The sequence below is a fragment of the Marmota flaviventris genome, chromosome 8 (assembly GCF_047511675.1).
Source record: "Marmota flaviventris isolate mMarFla1 chromosome 8, mMarFla1.hap1, whole genome shotgun sequence".
In the NCBI taxonomy this organism is placed as follows: Eukaryota; Metazoa; Chordata; class Mammalia; order Rodentia; family Sciuridae; genus Marmota; species Marmota flaviventris.
Window position 1 is genome coordinate 131,797,892 of NC_092505.1, and position 19,080 is coordinate 131,816,971.

The window sequence follows — 19,080 nt, forward strand, 5'->3', positions numbered from 1 at the left end:
AAAACGTTGACCCCCTAGCACGATGCCTGGCACATAATAGGCATTCAATTTCCATTTATTGAACGAATTCGATGAAATAATGAATGAATTAAGGATAACGGGCGAGAGAAGGGAAGGTTGGCGCAGTGTGACTGCAATCCCCTCCCGGGAACCCATTCTCAGGGAAACTGCTTCTTTAAGTGAGGTGCCAGGCGTAGGATATCCCTAGGACAGCTTCTCCCGTAGGGTACTAAAAAGTTGGGAGCGCAGCCAGAGGAGACCAAAGGGGGCGTATTGGCTGGCCCCCCTAGGCGTGCCGTAGCCGGTTTCGGGCTAAGCGAGACAGCGGAGGCGGAGATAGGACCCGGCTACGGGTCTCTGGACACACCAGCGGCTAGTGAGCTCGCGTACTGTGGGGAGGGGCAGCAGAGGCGCGGCGCCTTTAAGCCGGGCACCGGCCTCGCGGCCCCGCCTTCCGGAGGACGCCAGGGCGCGCGGCCGCCGGAGTCGCTGTTTAATTGGGGCTGTCAGGCCGCGGCGCGCGCGGAGGGCCGGGCGGGCGGGCGGGACTGAGACCGGGAGGCCGGGGCGGCGGGCACGCAGCTCGGCGGGAGGCGGGCGCCCGGAGACGCGGCTGGGGCCCGCGCGGCCGGGGCGCCGTCCCAAGGCAACGCTGCCCGGCCCCGGCCCCGGGCTGCCCGCGCTCCCCATGAAAAACCAGCTCCGCGGCCCCCCGGCGCGGGTGCACATGTCGACTTCGGGGGCGGCGGCGGCGGCTGGGGGCACCCGGGCGGGGTCGGAGCCGGGTGCGGGGTCCGGGTCCAGCGCAAGCACCGCGACGGGCGCGGCAACGGGAGCGGGGGCCATGCCCTGCAAGAGCGCCGAGTGGCTGCAGGAGGAGCTGGAGGCGCGCGGCGGCGCGTCCCTTCTGTTGCTGGATTGCCGACCCCACGAGCTCTTCGAGTCGTCGCACATTGAGACGGCCATCAACCTGGCCATCCCGGGCCTCATGCTGCGCCGCCTGCGCAAGGGCAACCTGCCCATTCGCTCCATCATCCCCAACCACGCCGACAAGGAGCGCTTTGCCACGCGTTGCAAGGCGGCCACTGTGCTGCTCTATGACGAGGCCACGGCCGAGTGGCAACCTGAGCCCGGTGCTCCTGCCTCCGTGCTCGGACTGCTCCTGCAGAAATTACGCGACGACGGCTGCCAGGCCTACTACCTCCAAGGTGAGGGCAACACCTAAAACCCTATACGGGATTGGGGTTCCTCCGCGGCTCCCTAATGCCCCTGCTGCAGGCTATTTCCTCTCCACACTTGGCCAGGCCGGGCGCCACGTCGCCCCTGGCCCGCATCCGCTCTCCGTCCCCCACGATGTGGGCTTAGGCAGGGGAGGGCGGATCTGTGCCCCCTTTTCTCGGCACGATTCGTGTAGGTAGAGAACAAACTACCCCCCCTTATTTATTTATTTATTTATTTAATTTTTTTCTTTTGACGGGGCGACCGTAGTGCCCGGGCTCCAGCTGAGCGCCCAAAAGGAGGGAGAGGCAACCTCCTGGAACCCGAAAAGCGGCAGGGCCTAAGTCCAGCGTGGAATTCATGTCCCTGGAAGGCCAGGGTCAGTAAGGGCACCTTTCGTAACACCATCCAACTTCTTGTACATAGGGACTGTTTATGTTGGGGTCTCTGGGATCCCGTCATGGCCCCTATCACCCAGGGATTGCTGCCTTTTGGATGCACTTGGACAGAAGGTTGGCAATGCCCATTTTCATGGCCCAGGTCTCCTGGGGCCCCCAAGTCCCCAGCCTGCTGCCTTAGAGCTTTTGGAATAGAGGAGGCAGCGGCTGGGGGGCGAGTGGCTGCAGCCGGTGTTTCCAATTAACATTCCAAAATGGCCTCTTGCTGGCAGTGGGGCGGGCGGGAGAGGAGGGGAGGCCTGCGGCACCCTCGGGCGCAGGGCCCATGCCTAGCTGAAAGGCGCTTCCCATCTTTCCCATCAGTGTGTATCCCCAGTGACCCTCCTGCTCTTCAGGTCCAGGGCTAGACAACCTTGTGTTCTGAGGGAGGGTCCAGAGAAGTGTGTTTGGGTTCCCCTTCACCAATCTACCTCTGGGGGGGTGGGAGTATAAAAACTAGGGGGGGGACTCAGGACCAACCTATACCTTCACATTACAGTCCGCTAATGTGGTTATGGAGGTGGACAACCAGAGACTGTCGGGAGGCCCAGGTCCTCTCTATCTCTAACTGACCTAAATGTGGCTCTGGACCCTGTGGACTCATCTATAGGAGGGGTTTGCAGACCCTGGGTGCTGGTCTGAGGGGGGATTGTGTACTTTCCTTTGCCTCTTACTGAGTACTAATGAATACTAGGTATGCATGAGAACTGCAGGAGAGGATTGAGCTGGTGCCTGTCCTCAAGTGCCCTAAAGCTGGTGGTATGGCTGAAGTGTTATGGGTAAGGGTTCAGAGCTCCGGCCTCAGTTTCCTCATCTGTGAAGTGGTCATGGTTTAAATGGAAAGAACACATGAGAGGATGCACATTGTATGTTTGACATGACCCATGTTGCCCTTTGGTGGTATAATGCTTAACATGGGGAGTGCTGGCCATCAGTGGTCTTATGTGGCCCTTTTGGACTCTCACCAGCCTCTCACCCAGGCCCTGTCTCACCTCCGTCACAGGTGGTTTCAACAAGTTCCAGACAGAGTACTCGGAGCATTGTGAGACCAATGTGGACAGCTCGTCCTCGCCCAGCGGTTCGCCGCCCACCTCGGTGCTGGGCCTGGGGGGCCTGCGCATTAGCTCTGACTGCTCCGATGGCGAGTCTGACCGAGAGCTGCCCAGCAGTGCCACCGAATCGGATGGCAGCCCTGTGCCATCCAGCCAGCCAGCCTTCCCTGTTCAGATCCTGCCCTACCTCTACCTCGGCTGCGCCAAGGACTCCACCAACTTGGATGTGCTCGGCAAATACGGCATCAAATATATCCTCAATGTCACGCCCAACCTACCCAACGCCTTCGAGCATGGTGGCGAGTTTACCTATAAGCAGATCCCCATCTCTGACCACTGGAGCCAGAACCTCTCCCAGTTCTTCCCTGAGGCCATCAGCTTCATTGGTAAGTGTTGCTGTGCTCTGGCCAGAGTGGGTGGGCGCATCAAGGTATGTGTGAGACTCTGGGTGTCGCCCCTGCCCAACTGGGTACCTCTGGGCCTGTCAAGACCTGTGTGTGCCTTGCATGTGCCAACGTGTACCTGTGGGTGTACCCATGCCTGCTGTGACTCACCGAGTCCTTCAGGCCCCTCTACCTGTCAGGGCCTGAGCAGTCCCCTGAGTCCTGGGCTCCCCCCAGCTCTTAACATGTCACGGTCTCTCTGCTGTCAATCTTATATTTTCTGGCTTTGCTGTTGTTTCTTACTTAGCAAGCCAAAACATTACAGCTTGCAGACTCCCACGAGGCCCAGTTGCTCTGCATCACGCCTTGGCACACGTGTCTTTCCAGGATGGGGCTGTCACTGTGCTTCTTTGGGCTTTACTGTGCACCTAAGAGGACTGAAAGCTAACCCTGGGGCCAGAGACTTATCTCAAACAGGCAGTTAATGAGAATGTGGTGCCCCAGAGTGTCTCTGTGGGACCCCAGCTGCTCTTAGCAGCCTGTGGGGTTTGCTTGGCATATAGGGAGTGTGCAGAGAAGGTGGAGAAGCCTGAAAGAGGACTACATCCCCAGCTACCTTGGGCTTCCCCCCTGCTTCCTCCTTGGTCAGCTTGAGGTTATTGGACTGCAAGTCATTTCCCCAGGCCTGGGGGCTCACCCAGGTTATGGGGAGGGACTCAGGCTTAGGATAAAAGCAGACCCTGTACTGTCTGAACCTGGTGACCTAGTGTTTCTGTCCAGCCTCCTGTGGTAGAATGGAGTTGGCCTGGGCAGTCTTTTCCCAATGGCGGCTGTGTCCAGAGGAGGGCGTTTGGTGTCAGCCTGGCTGGGCTAGCTTTAATAACAGGAAGTGGGAGGCTTCCCCGCCTCATCCGCTTACTGGGAACCAAAACTAGGTGCCTGCCTGGGAGGAAGGAAGGAAGCTGAGGCCTGGGGGAGGGGCCCCGACTGGGGCTGCCTGGAGCTTCCAGCCCTGCCCCAGGGGACATGCCAGGAGGACTGTAGGTGCTGTCTCAGCAGTTGACCTCCCCATTCCCCCCCAGGAGGAAGAACAGAGAGGGGAACCCCAGATTTCTCAGGGCTGAGCCTACTTTGGGTGCTTTTATCCTTGAAGGTTCCCCCATATCTGGTAGGGGTGAGGGGACCCATCAGGATGCAGAGGTAGAAGAGAATCTTTTTCCCTGTTTGACAAAGTGAAGGAATTGAGATCCAAATATCCCATAGGACTCACTGGGACAGGATTAAGCTAGATACTTGAAAGGACTCAAAATAAAGTCAGCAGAAGAACTTTCAGTGTGACCCTGGGAGTGGGTTTGTGGGCTAGGCATTCCCCACACCTCGTGTGACCTCTCTGGAACCCTTTTTCCACTACCTCTTTCTCTCACTCCAGATCTCAAGGTCAGACCACACTTCTCCATACAGAGCTGCAACATCTGTCTCCTCTCCTGCTAGTCCTGTCCCTAGTGTCGTAGCCAAGGGACCATCCTGTTAGTCCCTGAGTCTGGACTAAGCACCTACATATGCTTAGTCCTGAGTCCCCTTTGTTGAGTAGAAATGGGGGAGGGAGGCCAGAGGCAATAAAGAACTTGGAGCCAGGTGAGGTGGCTGTAATCCCAGTGACTTGGGAGACTGAAGTACGAGGATCCAAGTTCAAAGCTAGCCTCAGCAGTGTAGCAAGGCTCTGTCTCCAAAACTAAAAGGCTGGGGATGTGGCTCAGTGGTAAAGCACCTCTGGGTTTAATTCTTGATACAAAAAAAAAAAAAATGGGAACCTGTGTGTCATTTTATAGGAGAGCATTGTTTGAGTGCTGACTGTGTGCCTGGCTCCCAGTAGGTTTGGAGTCAGAGAACTGGAAACCTCGAGGAGCCTAGCGCTGCTGCTTGTTAGTCCACATCCCTGGCACAGCTATGGCACTGAGAGTGGAGAGGAGAGATCACAGGGCTAAATTGTTCAGGAGCTCAACCATCATTTACTGTGCACCTACTGTGTGTCTGGCAGAGGAGTCTGGGTAGCAGTGGGGGAAACTGGGAGGATGAAGAAAGAAGGGAAGACTGGCCGAATCCAGTTGGCTATGGGGAGAAATCACTGGAAGGGCCCCCACTTAAGCTAATCCCACCTGAGAAACCCCAGATGTGGCTGTTATCTTAGTCCCTGGCTCTTCAGAAGCTGGAGCTAAGACCTTCGGGACTAGCTGGGCAGAGCCCAGAGCCCAGGGTAGGGCCAGGCAACCCACTTCCTCCCTCAGGCCCACTTTGCAGGAGGCACTGGGAGTAAGAGAACAAGCACCGCCCCCACCCCCAGGTCATGGTCTGTAGCAGAAGGTGCTGAGTTAGGAGAAGCCTCTGGTGGCCTTGGGCTTGTCACTTTGTCTCATATCTGTTTCCACATTGTTAAAATGGGCTTATTGGCCATGATGCAGATTATTTGAGAGGAAACGGAAGACATCCTCTAGCCAGTTGTGACGTGACAGTTGCTTATGTTTGCTGAACCCTGTTTGGCCTGGGTCCTTATGAGACTACTGAGAATAAAAGGGCTCAGGTGAGGCTGAGGCTTGGGAATGTGCAGGGGCTTACAGCTAAAACGAGGCAGAACCCTTTGCACACCCCAAGTTGCTAGCCCACCACACTGGGCTTAGCTGGGTCCCTCAAGAGTCAGGTAGTACCAACAAGCCACCTGGCTGCCCTCTGTGCCCAGCCCCAACTGCTGTGGCCCCTCTGCCAACCCGTTTGGGGAGGCTCTTTGAGACACACAGCCTTGACCCATGCCCCTGTGTTTCAGATGAGGCCCGCTCCAAGAAGTGTGGTGTCCTAGTGCACTGCTTAGCAGGCATCAGCCGCTCGGTGACGGTCACTGTAGCCTACCTAATGCAGAAGATGAACCTGTCACTAAACGATGCCTATGATTTCGTCAAGAGGAAAAAGTCCAACATCTCGCCTAACTTCAACTTCATGGGGCAGCTGCTGGACTTTGAGCGGACGCTGGGGCTAAGCAGCCCATGCGACAACCACGCGCCCAGTGAGCAGCTGTACTTCTCCACGCCCACCAACCACAACCTGTTTCCACTCAACACCCTCGAGTCCACGTGAGACCAGGTGCAAGGATGGGCATGGTGCCGGGGCTCCCCCAGCCCTCCACAGGGCCCGATGGGGCCCAAGCTTGTTGTCCCTGGCCCGAGGAACCCACGGATGTCTCCTGTGCCCAGAAGCCGAGGCTGAGTGGTGGCCAGCTCTCTGCCATTTGTGGGGGCAAGGCCTCCCTCTGCAGGACTTGCTAAAGAGGCCTCAGCTGTCAGACACATGGCTTTGGGGGCCCCTGGACCCTCATGTCTATCCCAGGACACTCCTTTCTGCTGGTGGCCTGACCATTCTGGCTGTTTTTAAAGACACATCCATGGACCTGAGTTTACTTTTTACTTTTAGCAGGTAAATCCAAGCTCCACGGAGCACAGAGTATTCAAGCTCTTCTTGATTTTTCTTTTTTTAACGAAAAGTGTTATTTTCAGGCTACATGCAGCAGTGGATTGTATAAACCAGTATTTCATCCCTTTCTTGATCTTGTGAGAGAGAGAGAAGTGTTTTCAGTTTTGTTTTTCTTCCTATTTCAAAAAGCAATTATTGGTGTGTGTTTTTGTTTTTAATGGAAAAGACAAACCCTGTGTTGATCTTGACCAAATGCGTTTTGCACATGTATGGAGCTCGTTTCTCCAGCAGACACTTCTTAAAGGGGTGGCTTGCTGCTTTCCAGGCATCAGGACCCCCAGTTGTGCCATCTCCCACCCATGGCTCAGCCCAGCTTGGTATTGTGTCTGCCTGTGCACACTGCCTCAAGTTGTGCTTGGTGGGCCGGACCTGGGTCTTTGCATTGTCTGCCCTCCCATCCACCCCAAGGTGGTCCTGCACACCTCCTTGCGCTATCCTGCTGGAGGTGGGGCTGCAGGGGACTGCCAACTAGTAGCATTAACCCTTTGGTCTCAGCCCCTAGCAGGGCCAGGCCATGGGCCCTTCTATATACTTACCCAAGACTTCTATCTAGTTCTTTCTGTAACTGGGAGTGGAGACCCAGTAGCTAGGGGAAAAGAAAGCTTAGGTGGTAGAGCCCAGCCCTGCCTCCCAAGTTCTTTTCTTCATCCTGGCTGTTGCTTTGGTCCAGCTGCAACTCCCAATTCCCTTCTCTCTGGAAGACTGCCTTGCTCACCACCTGCCCATGCCTTCTACTACCAAGAAACATGTACCCATTTCAACCCTAGGGCAGGGGCAAGTGGGGCAAGGATGGACGAGTAGAAGGGGTATGAGGCTCCCTCCCCACACTACCCCGGCCCTATAACTACAGGACAAAGCCACGGATTCCGTTACCCTCCTCCAGTTTTGTTCCTCAGTTCTAATCAGGTGTCAGGACTGCATGCGGGCTTGGGAGGGGTGAGCAGTTGGGCCAGGGTCCCTGATGGAGCCAGCACTCAGCATGTGAGCGAGGCCACGGAAACTCTGCCCCCACCACATCTTACCTCACAGGGGTGGTTTTCAGGGATTCTTTAGGGCAGTGGATTCAAATCTTGCCACAGTCGAGAAATTGACAAAAAGCTTCCAAGCTGTATATGGTTCTCTTTCTCTCTCTCTCTCTCTCTCTCTCGTTTTTTATTTTTAAAAAGAAAACCCCAGAAAGATGTATCAGATTTGTGTAAATGAGGGTATTCCAGAGGGTGGCCAGTTTTGCTTTATGATCTTATGAAGGAAAATTTGTGACCCTACATATATATATACACACACACATACATATATATATATATATATCCCGAACCAGCAACGGGACTTTGTTTATATTGCAAATAAATATTATTTTTTCTTTAAAATGAGTTGTGGTGTTTGGTAAGAGCTTGGGGCCCCAGGAAGGTGAAACGGGAGTGTTCTTCACTGGCACCCCAGTGCTTGCTTCTGTGAGGCTAGTCCTGCCCGTGGTATGCTGGGCACTTGCTTAGACCAGCCAGAGGTGTCCCCCAGATGGCAGGGAGCAGGCAGGGCTTCTGTCTGGATGAAGCCTCAGTCTCCATCTCTAAGATGGGGCAAAGCACAATGAGACCCCAAGTGCTTTTTGTGTTTGCCCGGATGCTCGTGATCTTTATCTGGTCAGGGTCTGGGTTTGCAGGGAGGAATGAGCTGAGCTCTAGCTCCCACGGGCATGGGGTGGGTAGAGAGAGTGGCCTGGAGCAGAAAGGGATCCTGGAGAAGGATGGCGACCATGGCCTTGGGGATGGAGCTCCAGAGCCTTTACGTGTCCACTTCTGGCTAGATGGGATGAGTCCCAGGCCAGAACTTAAGGAGCCTGGGTGCTGATTCTGACCCCACTTCCGCCTCTGTCCTTAAGTGGGCTGTGATAGCATTAGGCGGGACCCAGGTGGAAGGTGGGTAGGGTGGTCCAGAAGCAAGGGCATCTCAGCAGCCCCCCGAGACATTCCCGTCAGGATGCCCAGGCTCTCCCTTCTCTGACCCTGACCCGTTGCTTCCTGCAAGTCACGTTGGAGCAGAACACAGTCACCACCTTCGCAGCTCAGCCTGTGACCACCAGTAGAGGCCAGGTTCTGCCCACCATGGAGCCTGGGTTCGACTCATAGCTTTGTGATTGCCTTGCCTTGGCCTCTCCTGCTCAGTGCTCCTGTCTTCAGGATGGAGGGTCACTGTTTTCCAGCGGCTGCCCGCAGGGTGGAGGCCAGGGGGAGCCGGGTTCTCGCAGCGTCGGCAAAGGGGCGGGTGCTGCTTTTGCTCTCGGACTCCCTCAGGGCCCTGGTCCTTCTGTGCCAGGGGCAGCCAAGGGGGTGGGGGCCTGGGCAGCCAGAGACTGCGCCTTTGTTCCCTCTTGCTGCCCTCGCCCAGGGCCGGGGAAGCCCGCGGGTGCTGGGCTGGGGGCTGGGCCCTTGATAGGCCAAGTAAGTGCCAGGCAGTGCCAGCGTGCCCAAGCACAGGACAGAGGGTGAGAGCAGCATTCGCCTTCCGAGCGGACTCCTCAAACTGAGGACTGGGGGCTTGGGAGTACATGAAATAGGCTGACCCCACCACTTAACCCCATGCACTCTCAGGCCGGGTGGTCGCTCCAACCCTCAGCGTCTGATCTGTAGAAATCCTGACCTCAGCACTACCTGGCTAAGACTCCCTGCCAGGAGAGTCAGGTTGTAGCTGAGTGGCTAGGGCCCTGGAGCCTTGCTTTGTGACCTGAGGCTAGTGCTGTGGACCACTGTCCCCCATCTTGGGTCCCAAGATCCCACTCATGGAATCTCACTCTGAGCTCCTGTTATTCTGCCCCGTCTCAGCCGTTCTGTCCCTCCATGGGCCCTACCTGCTCAAGACCATCCTTGACCGGGGCCCTTGATGCCAGAGTCCCCTGAACTTTGCATGTCTGGCTCTCTAGGGCTGCTTCTACTTTGTCTCTCTTCCCCCCAAATCCTGTCACTTTCCTCCTGTCCCTCTGTTAGCCCCCTGGGTCCCTGTTTCAGTCTCCATCTCAAGCTCCAGCCCCAGGGACCCATCAACTTCTTAGCGCTTCTTAGCATTCTCGTGGGAGAAGGATTCAAGTCACTTACTCACTTACACATTCATCCAGCAGCCATTTCCTGTGCCGCTTGGGCAGTCCCAGGAGTGGGAACATGCCCGAGGGAAAGTTCAGTGATGTCAGGCTGGGTGGCAGGATAATAGGGCCCTCAACTTGTCTTCTGATAAATGAATCAGGTGCAACAGCAAGAGTGACTAAGGCTAGACGTCAGGAAGAACTTGTAACATTGAGTAGCAGTCACCCTGAAGGGTGTTCTGACAAGGAAACCACAAAAGAGATGAGTATTTCCCTCAGGTTCTCTGCTATGAGCCTGGGGAGGAGGAGGCAGCCCTTGGGAAAGGGGTCTGCCCCACTTGCTGCCTCCATGAGGTCCCTGCCCAGAGTACAAACACAGTCATGCCTCATGAATGGGGCAGGGTAGGGGCAGGCAGTAAGCCCATGCTAGAACCTGCCCCTTCGCTGCCCCTGCCACTGCATGGCACACTGAGGCATTGGGCAACCCCTCTGTGTCAGGATGGATATGTCTGGAACAAAAACTTCCTTAGCAGAAACCACAGCCTGTGTCAGAGCACATTAGCATGTTAACCTCCAGGCGCCCGGGTCGGGGGACGATGTCCAGGTTCTGATGTTTGACGCTTTTCCCCTGACTGTTCTGGGCGGGACACATCCCTCTCACCTCCTTGCAGAGGCCTCCTAGGATTGGTCCCATATGACACACAGATCCGAGAGTCCTGAGTTGGCCCTGTTCCCCCCACACAGAGGAATGAGTCAGGGGAGAAGCCAGACCTCCTCTGGCTGCTCTCTGAGTCTTTTCACCAGCCCTGCCTCCTCCATTAGGTTGGGCACCTTCCTTTGCTGGCCCTACTGGGACCAGATACGCACACACTCACATGCGCACACCTGCAGCCTCCTCATTTCTGAGTGAGCAAGCCCAGGCTGGCCCTGTTGTGTTTGAGGAGCCGCCTGCCCCTGACTCCAGCCTCCCCTCCTCAGGGTGCGTCCTGGGTGAAGTCACCCCTCTCCAGGCATGGCCATTCAAGAACACCACTAGCAACTCTTGAAGGCCTCGGGCCCATTGTCTCTGACCGGGCTGGATGAACCCCCGTAGGAGACACAAGACTCCAGTGCTGGAAGAACCCCGCTTTGCTCAAGCAGCAGGCCCCTCCCCGGGGTTGCCCTACTACGCACCTCCAGGGGCATTGTCCACCCCACAGTGACCGTGCATGTGTGGGGTCTCCATATACCTGCTCCATGCCCATGCCTCCTCCTCTGGCCTCGGGGATACAGATAAAAGAGAAGGTGCAGTACCATGCTGGGGGGTCATGAAGGAACCTCTCTAGGGGACAGGGGTCCCCTAAAGGGCTTCAAGCCAAAGACTGACAGTCTGATTGTCACTACCGGATGTCCCAGTTGCTGAGTGGAGAATAGTCTGAAGGGCAAGCATATGGGTCAGAGAATAAGTAAGGAGGCTGGGACAGTCATTAAAAGGTGGGCCAGGAGGGCTGGACCAGGGTGGCCTGGGAAGAGATGGTGAGAGGACATATCTTCACGACCAGAAAGACTTGGGCCCCATGGGAGGTGGGCAGCAGAGTGCCAGCAAAGGTTCTCAGCTTGTCTCACTGTGCCCATGGCCTGGATGCCACGGACACAATTCTTTTTTTTTTTATTTTTTTTTTGTTGTTCAAAACATTACAAAGCTCTTGACATATCATATTTCATACATTTGATTCAAGTGGGTTATGAACTCCCATCTTTACCCCGTATACAGATTGCAGAATCACATCGGTTACACATCCACGTTTTTACATACTGCCATACTAGTGTCTGATGTGTTCCGCTGCCTTTCCTATCCTCTACTATCCTCCCTCCCCTCCCCTCTCCTCCCATCTTCTCTCTCTACCCCATCTACTGTAATTCATTTCTCTCTCTTGTTTTTTTCCCCTTTTCCCTCACTTCCTCTTATATGTAATTTTGTATAACAATGAGGGTCTCCTTCCATTTCCATGCAATTTCCCTTCTCTCTCCCTTTCCCTCCCACCTCTCGTCCCTGTTTAATGGTGATCTTCTTCTCATGCTCTTCCTCCCTGCTCTGTTCTTAGTTGCCCTCCTTATATCAAAGAAGACATTTGGCATTTGTTTTTTAGGGATTGGCTAGCTTCACTTAGCGGACACGATTCTATGCAGGAGAATGGGTCCTAACCAGGGGATGTGTGGTCCCCAGGGTAACCCTGAATCCTCATTCAGCTCCCCGGAAGGGAACCTGCCTCACCCCTCACTGTATACATCATACTGAGAATCCAGAGAGATGCAGGACCTGCCCCACCCCTCACTGTATACGCCATCCAGGGTACTATGGTTTCGATATGAGGTATCTCCCAAAGCTCCTCTCAGTGCAAGAATATTGGATTGGGGGAGCTGTGACCTAATCAGTCCATTCTAGTTGAAATGGAATGACTGGTGAGAACTGTAGGCAGGTGGGGCATGGCAGGAGAAGGTGGGCCCCTGGAGGAGACGGCCCTGACACAGTACATCTTCCCTCTGGCCCCATCCCCCTCTCTCTGCTTCCTGACCCCGCCATGCGCTGAGCAGTTTTCCTCTGCTGGGCTCTTCAGCCATGATGCATTGCCATACCTTGAGCCCAGAGCAATGGAGTCAGCCATCTATGGACTGAGATCTCTGATCATATGTACCAAAATAAACTTATCCTCCGCTAAGTTGTTCTTGTCAGGTATTTTGGTCACAGTGACGCAAAGCTAACTAAAACACAGGATGACCAAGGTTCTCCTGCACACGGGTGTCTCTCCCAGGCACCTCTCAGAGTCTTGGGAATGTGAGCCATAAGGATGTTCATTGAGCCATGATCTTCCACCCTGGCTGAGGGGCACTATCTGGTACCAGTCATTGTTGATTCACTGTGTGATCTTGGGTGAGCCTCCTCCTCTACCCAGTCTTCACACAGGAAGAGATGAGAACAATTACCTTTAAACTCAGGGAGCATGGTCCAGACCTTCAGTTCTGTCCTGAGGGCTGGTCAGCCTGGCCTCAGTATCCAAGAAACCTAGGAGCCAATAAATATGCAGCCTAAGAGGAAAGGGCCCTTGACTGGGGTGAAGCATTGGGATGGAGTGCTAGCTGGGGGCCAAGCTGCCTGGGCAGGATTGGGCCAAGCCAATCCTTCTCTGCCCCATCACTATATCCCCTTAAAGGTCTCTCTCTCTCTCTCTCTCTCTCTCTCTCTCTCTCTCAGTATCAGGGAAAATCAGAGGGGCTTTACCACTGAGCCACATCCCCAGCCCTTTTTATTTATTTTTTTATAGCTTTACTATTTATTTATTTATTTTTATGTGGTGCTGAGGATCAAACCCAGGGCACATGCTAGGCGAATGCTTTACCGCTGATCCACAACCCCAGCACCCCCCACCAACCCTTTTAAAATATATATATATTTGAGTCAGGGTCACACTAAATTGCTTAGAGCCTTGCTAAGTTGCTGAGGCTGGCTTTGAACTTGCAATTCTCCCGCCTCGGCCTCCAGAGTTGCTGGGATTACAGGCATGTGCCCCTGCACCCAGTCCCTTAAGGACTCTTGCTCCTTCCTTTCTGCTTCTTCCCTGACACGGGCATCCCTCTTCCATTTCCCCATGGTCCTGAGGTGCAGAGTACTGCCAGGGTCAGGGCATCCAGGTAAGCCATGGTTCCTGGTCACAGCTTCACTGCCTGCCCCTCGGTGTTCTGGTCTGGGAGTAGTTTGAACCTGGATTCTAGCTGTCTACCTGGGCTGGCCCCCCACTCCGTTCTTCCCCTTAAGTCATGCGTCACCTACCACCCCTGCCAGCCTGCACCCCCACTCTGTTCTTCCGCTCTGCCTATTGCCTACACTGCTCACCTGCAGACCCTGCCACCAGCTTCCCAAGTCTGCACCTTTGTGAGCCACCTGTGTCCCCGCATCCTCTGCCTGAAACCTGGGCTTGTCTGAGAGTCACCTCTCTTCTTCCCTCTCAGAGGAGCAAGGGAGCTGGGGGCTAGTATTCCTGAGAGGGCTGCAGAACAAAGGCCGAGCCCATACCTGGCCTCAGATCCTTGGAGCCTCTCCCTGACCTTTGGGGGAGGGAGGCTGGATACTAAGCCCCTCCCAGACCACCTCTGAGCAGGGAGTGTGGGTATGCTTTTTCTGCATCTTGAATTCTTTCCCTGGGCCTTGTGCCCAGAAGTGGCATTTCTGGGACAAAACACCTGAACCCAGTTTTCCCAAATTGGCTTCTGAAAAGAAAGCAGAACTCTCTTTCATATTGGGCTATTATTATTGATGATTTAGAGAAGCCATGTATTGGCTATGCCAGGTGCACACTGGGGGCCTTGAGTCCCTATCAGCCTGAGCCCCTGACAGGCCCAGCCTGGGACTTGTGCTGCTGAGCCTTATCCTCTGCAGTTCTAACTGCAGCAAGAGTAATGATAACAATAATACACACAGCATGGCCCTTTTGCTCTGGGATGAGGTGTCCTGCAGGCTTTTCATTATAAACTCATTTAACTTTCCAGTAGCCTTGGAGGAGGTGCTGGACTAGCCCCTGTGGGCAGATGAAGAAGCTGTCAGCAGTAAACCCACGTGCTGGGAAGGGGCCACCCCAGGATCTAGGTGTCTGACTGTCTTGTGAGTCCCTGCTCTCAACTACCCCATGCCTGAGAGGCAAGGGGGCCTTCAAGCCTTGGCTCCCTCCCAGTCCTAACATCACCTGGAGTCCCAACTCCCAGGAAAGCAGCATCTTGCAGCAAGGAGCCCTCTTTGAGGACTTACTGCACAACTGTGGGTTACCTGGGCTAGGAGGGAGAGGCAGAGGAGGAAAGCTGGCAATAGCTGGGAGGCTTAGGAGGAAGTGTGGCATCAGGGCTGTCCTGGTGTGTGCAGGCTGGAGGGGCTGAGCGGCAGGGGTCCCCGGGTCTAATGAGTAAGGCCATCGGGGAGGTTTCTCAGAGGAGGCGACATCTTACAGTAAAGTTGACCCTTCTGCAGTTCTTTCATATCCTAATTCTTCCCCTTAAGTCATGCGTCACCTACCACCCCTGCCAAGTGGCTACCTCTGTCTGATCTTTCCCTGAGCCTCCTCCTCCAGGAAGCCTCCCCTCACTCTGGTGTTTCCTGTGGCTTCCATGGCCCTCTGTGCAGCCCCATATCTGAAGGCCCTGCTGGCCAGTGTGTCCAGACCCTCCTCATCCCCTCAGGCTGTATGTCTGGGGCATTTCTGGACTTGTGCCCAGCTCTGGGTATCAGGCTCTCATGACTAGTGCACACAGAGTTTCTGCCAGGAGCTTGAACATATTAGGGATTCAACCCAGAGCCTTGCACATATGAGGTGAGCACTCTACCGGTGAGCTATCCCTCCCCAGCACCCCCAAGCCCTCTAAGGCATTCACGGGCATTCTGCCTGGCAGGGTTCTCCTAGGTGAAGAGCAGAGCCCAGCCCCCCACAATGGGTGAGCACCCCTTGGGTCCCTGGAGTCCTTGCCTCCTACATCCCCTCACAGGTCCACATATCACCGCCTCTGCCTGCCCAGGTCTTGGGTGGTGCCCAGGAGGTAGGACTGACCACCTCTGTGCCACTGCTCCCTGATTCTGCCCACCCCGATAGTGGCTCACTCCTCGGCCAGGTTCCAGCCAGAGAAATGTCTGGCCTCTCCTGTTTAGAAAGATCTGCCACTGCCACAGCTAAGTGGAGGGGTCTGGAGGCCACACTAATTGATTAATTAAACCCTCTCGGTTAATTAGCTGCGTCCCTCCAGGGAAAAAAAGTCTAGAGCTGAGCTAGGGCCTCCTCTGTGTTGGGGGAGGATTTCATTAGCCTGGGTCAGGCTGAGCCCGATGCCAGTTGCAGGGAGCTGTGGAGAGCCCTGGGGGAGAGTTGTTCTGGGCCCTGGAGCCCTTTAGGCCACCTGGGTCCCAGAGAAGTGTCCTCCTGAGTAGGCCCACCCTGAGTCCCACAGGCCAGAGGCAGCTGGACCTGGGGGAAGAGGGAAATGTACACTCAAGCTCCAGGCAGAACCCCTGGGAACAGGGGATGGATATGGGAAGATGAAGCAGTCTACTACGGTCAGGGCTCCCTCACTGGGCTGGGGAGGATCCAGACAGGACCCCACCGCAGGTGCTTCATGCAGGGAGGGCCTTGAATGCCAGCATAGCAGCTTGAACTTCCTCTGGAGGTGGAGGGCCATAGTAGATTTAAAGCTGGAAGGAACTTGATTTGGGATTTGGAAAGATCTCAGGGGAGGAGAAGGGAGAGGTAGGAGAGTATGGGGGCCCAAGAGGAGGGGCTTCAGGTGTCCAGAGAGAATGGATATCCATGAGGTCTGGGGACTTGTGGGGAGGGTGGTCTAGCCTGAGTGCCAGAAGATCAGGTCCTGCTGTGTGGCCTATGGCCACCCAGTTCCCTTCTCTGGCCCTCTCTTCCTTCATGTGCCAGGTGCTGTGTCTAGGCAGATGTCCCTGAAACCACAGCCTTGGTGAATGTCACTGGCACATTTCCTTGAGCCAGGGCAGAACACCTTAAAAAAAAAAAAATCACCCAAGCCCCTCTTTTCTTTTTCTTTTTGGTGCTGCTAGGGATTCAACCCAGAGCCATGCACATATTAGGTGAGCACCCTACCACTGAGCTACCCCCCAGTACCCCCAAGCCCTCTAAGGCACTCACGGGCATTCTGCCTGGCAGGGTTCACCTGTGTGATGAGCAGAGCCCAGCCCCCAACACTGGGTGAGCACCCCCTTCAGGATCTGCAATATCATGATTCCCAATGGGAGGAGCTCAGGGGAGGGGGACATTTAGGTAGTGGAAGGACACCTGTGCCTGGGCTGGACCTAGGAGAGAAAGGACTGACAAGGAGTAGGAGGCAGAGAGTCCAGGACACCCCAAGTGGCTACAGGCAACGGGCAGGGCTGCAGCCTTGGCGCGAAGCCCGCCCTGGGCCGGTCCTCCAGCTCCCTGAGTGGCTGCCCAAGTGGGAACAATGACCCTTTCACGTCACGCCTCCTCCAGTCACAGCAACTTTGGCGCCGCAGGACAAAGGGGCCATTTCATCATTGTTGGGCTGGATCAACAGCCCGCCCTGCCTGAGCCCTGCTGCCCCCACCCAGCCCAGGCCCCGGGAAGGGAGGCTGACTGCCCAGCCTGGCCAGAGCTTGAGACCTTCTCCCCATCTGGTCCAGCCACATTCATGCTGGAGACCCCCCTCCCTTTTCCTTTCTGGCTCACTCCTGCCTGCTGAGGGGATGCCAGGCTGTGCTCCCAATCCTTGGTCTCTCCATGCATGGGAAGGGGTGGGGGAAACCGGCTGTCAGGCTTCATCCAAGTCTGCCACCTTGAGGTGTGAGATTTTCCACCTGTCTCTCTGCCCCAGCCAGCCCTGGAAACCCCAGAGGGAGCACTGAGGTGGGGTGGGGCAATACCTCCTTGAGAAGAGACCCCTGTCTCTTGCTCTGAGTCCTTGTCAGGGTCCTGCCTAGCCTTTTGCTTACAATGGCCTTTCACAATGTGAGCTAGCCCACGGCTAGCTTAGCTCGCCTTTTGGCTAGTCTCAGCGCCTCCATGGGTATCTGGCTGTACAAAGGCCCAGAGGGCCAAGACTATACCCACGGTAGACTCCCCCATGCCCAGCTCTGCCTCCTGGCTCCTTTGCTTAAAGGATGAGAGTTTGGGACCCTGAGCCCCATCTTTCCATTTTTTCTCTACTTAGCAGGATTTGCTACGGCTAAAAGGGATGGAAGGCCATAGCTTGCTCTTGGTGAAGAGATCCTAGTCTGAGCACCAAGACAAAAACTGTATACTTTTATGCACTCTGGTCAGAGCTAGGCCAGAAAAAAAACAGCTCAAGAATCTAGCCACCAGGCCAGGCATGGTGGTGCATGTCTGTAATCCCAGTGACTCTGGAGGTTGAGGAAGGAGGATCATAAGTTTGGCAACTTACCTAAACTCTGTCTCAAAAAAAAAATTTTTTTTTTTTTTTTTTTTTGGTAGCACTGGGGATTGAACCCAGGATCTTGTGCATGTGAGGCAAGCACTCTACCAACTGAGCTATATCCCCAGCCCCTCAATTTTTTTAAAAAATGGCCCAGAAGTGTGGCTCAATGTTAGGGTGCTGCTGGGTTCAATCCCCAGTACCAAAAGAAAAAAATATTCAGTCACCAGGAGTCCAAGTCACACTCTCAGAAGCAGGGGCTGTGGGACAGGGTGGTGCCTCATTTTGGGTGCCTACAACCTTGAGCCTACAGATAACAGTGATGTTGATAGTTCACCCCCCAGTGGTGGGCAAGGGGTAAAGGGAGGCTTGATATGCTGGGCTCCACCAGAGGGTGGGGATGTAGATGATTCTGTCAAGGCCGATGGGCCTGGGGGATCTCCCACCCCCTGTACATCTGCATAGCATAAACATTTCAAGAAGCCTGTCTGGAGACAGCTCGGTGCTCTGGGCCTGACCCCTTCTGTGCAATGAAGGCACAGACTCTACCCTGGTGGCTCTTTCAAACCTCGGACCCTAAGAGTGAACCAAACTGGAAGGACAGGCTACTAATGTTGGGAAGGAAGGAACTAGGGGAACGTGGGTTCCATAATCTTCCCCGTTTTGCAGATGAGAACACCAAGGATCAGAGGTAAAGTGACCATCGAACCACATGACAGATGAGGGGCAGAGCAGAGACTTAGGAACTGTGTCAGGAAGGAGCTGGAGTCTAGGGCTGGTCATCACTGGGGCCTGGTCTCAAAGTGAACCCCTGAGGTGCCGGGCAGTAGGCTGGCCATGTATGGGTGTAGGAGACCTGCAGGACCAGGCTTGCTCTGCAGCTCCTACAGCCGCCTGTCCCCGCCAGGCCCAGAGGCACTGCACACACATGGCCCATTTGCCCTGCCTCACTTCCTCTGACTAAGACTAAAGAATCACCCCTCGAGGGGAGTGAAGCTCTGGCACTCATTAGCAGGAAATGCCCGGCCCTGCTCTCTCCAGTGCCTGCCTGCCCTGACACCCCTCATCTGGGATCTTGGCCAACGCTGCTAAGGAACACATGGGTGGGGGCACTGCCCTGGTTGGAGGGTGCTGGGCTTCGCCTGATCCACCTTCAGTCAGTCTGGGGGTTCAAGCGGTTGCCCTTACACCCAAGCCTGGCCAAGGGCCCCTCTCTGCTAGTGTTGATGACATTCTAGCTTCAGAGTCTTTGGTGCCTAAGGTCTTCCCCAACTTAGTCAAACCCAGGATTTTGAGAGAGGATTAGATATCCAGCTCCTAGTAGGAGAACAAAACCTGGTCTTTGAGTCTAGTTTCAAACTCTTCCAATTTATTTGTTTGTTTGTTTGTTTATTTTGGTGTTGGGGATTAGAACCCAGGGCCTTGTGCAAACACTCTACCAACTGAGCTGTATCCCTGGTCCCCAATTT

At 55.1% G+C, this 19,080-nt stretch overlaps 1 protein-coding gene and 1 non-coding gene across 2 annotated transcripts; one reads left to right on the top strand and one right to left on the bottom strand.

Annotated features, from left to right (window-relative positions):
- The first annotated feature begins 570 nt into the window (after positions 1-570).
- Dusp7 (dual specificity phosphatase 7) lies at positions 571-7,976 on the top strand. Its single transcript, XM_027933679.2, has 3 exons — positions 571-1,208; positions 2,659-3,093; positions 5,909-7,976. The coding sequence occupies exons 1-3, from the start codon at positions 689-691 to the stop codon at positions 6,214-6,216; spliced, it is 1,263 nt and encodes a 420-aa protein (XP_027789480.1). The 5' UTR covers positions 571-688; the 3' UTR covers positions 6,217-7,976.
- Positions 7,977-17,664: 9,688 nt separating this feature from the next.
- Positions 17,665-17,737, bottom strand: Trnav-cac (transfer RNA valine (anticodon CAC)). Its single transcript has one exon. It is a non-coding gene; the product is annotated as a tRNA-Val (tRNA).
- Positions 17,738-19,080: the final 1,343 nt, after the last annotated feature.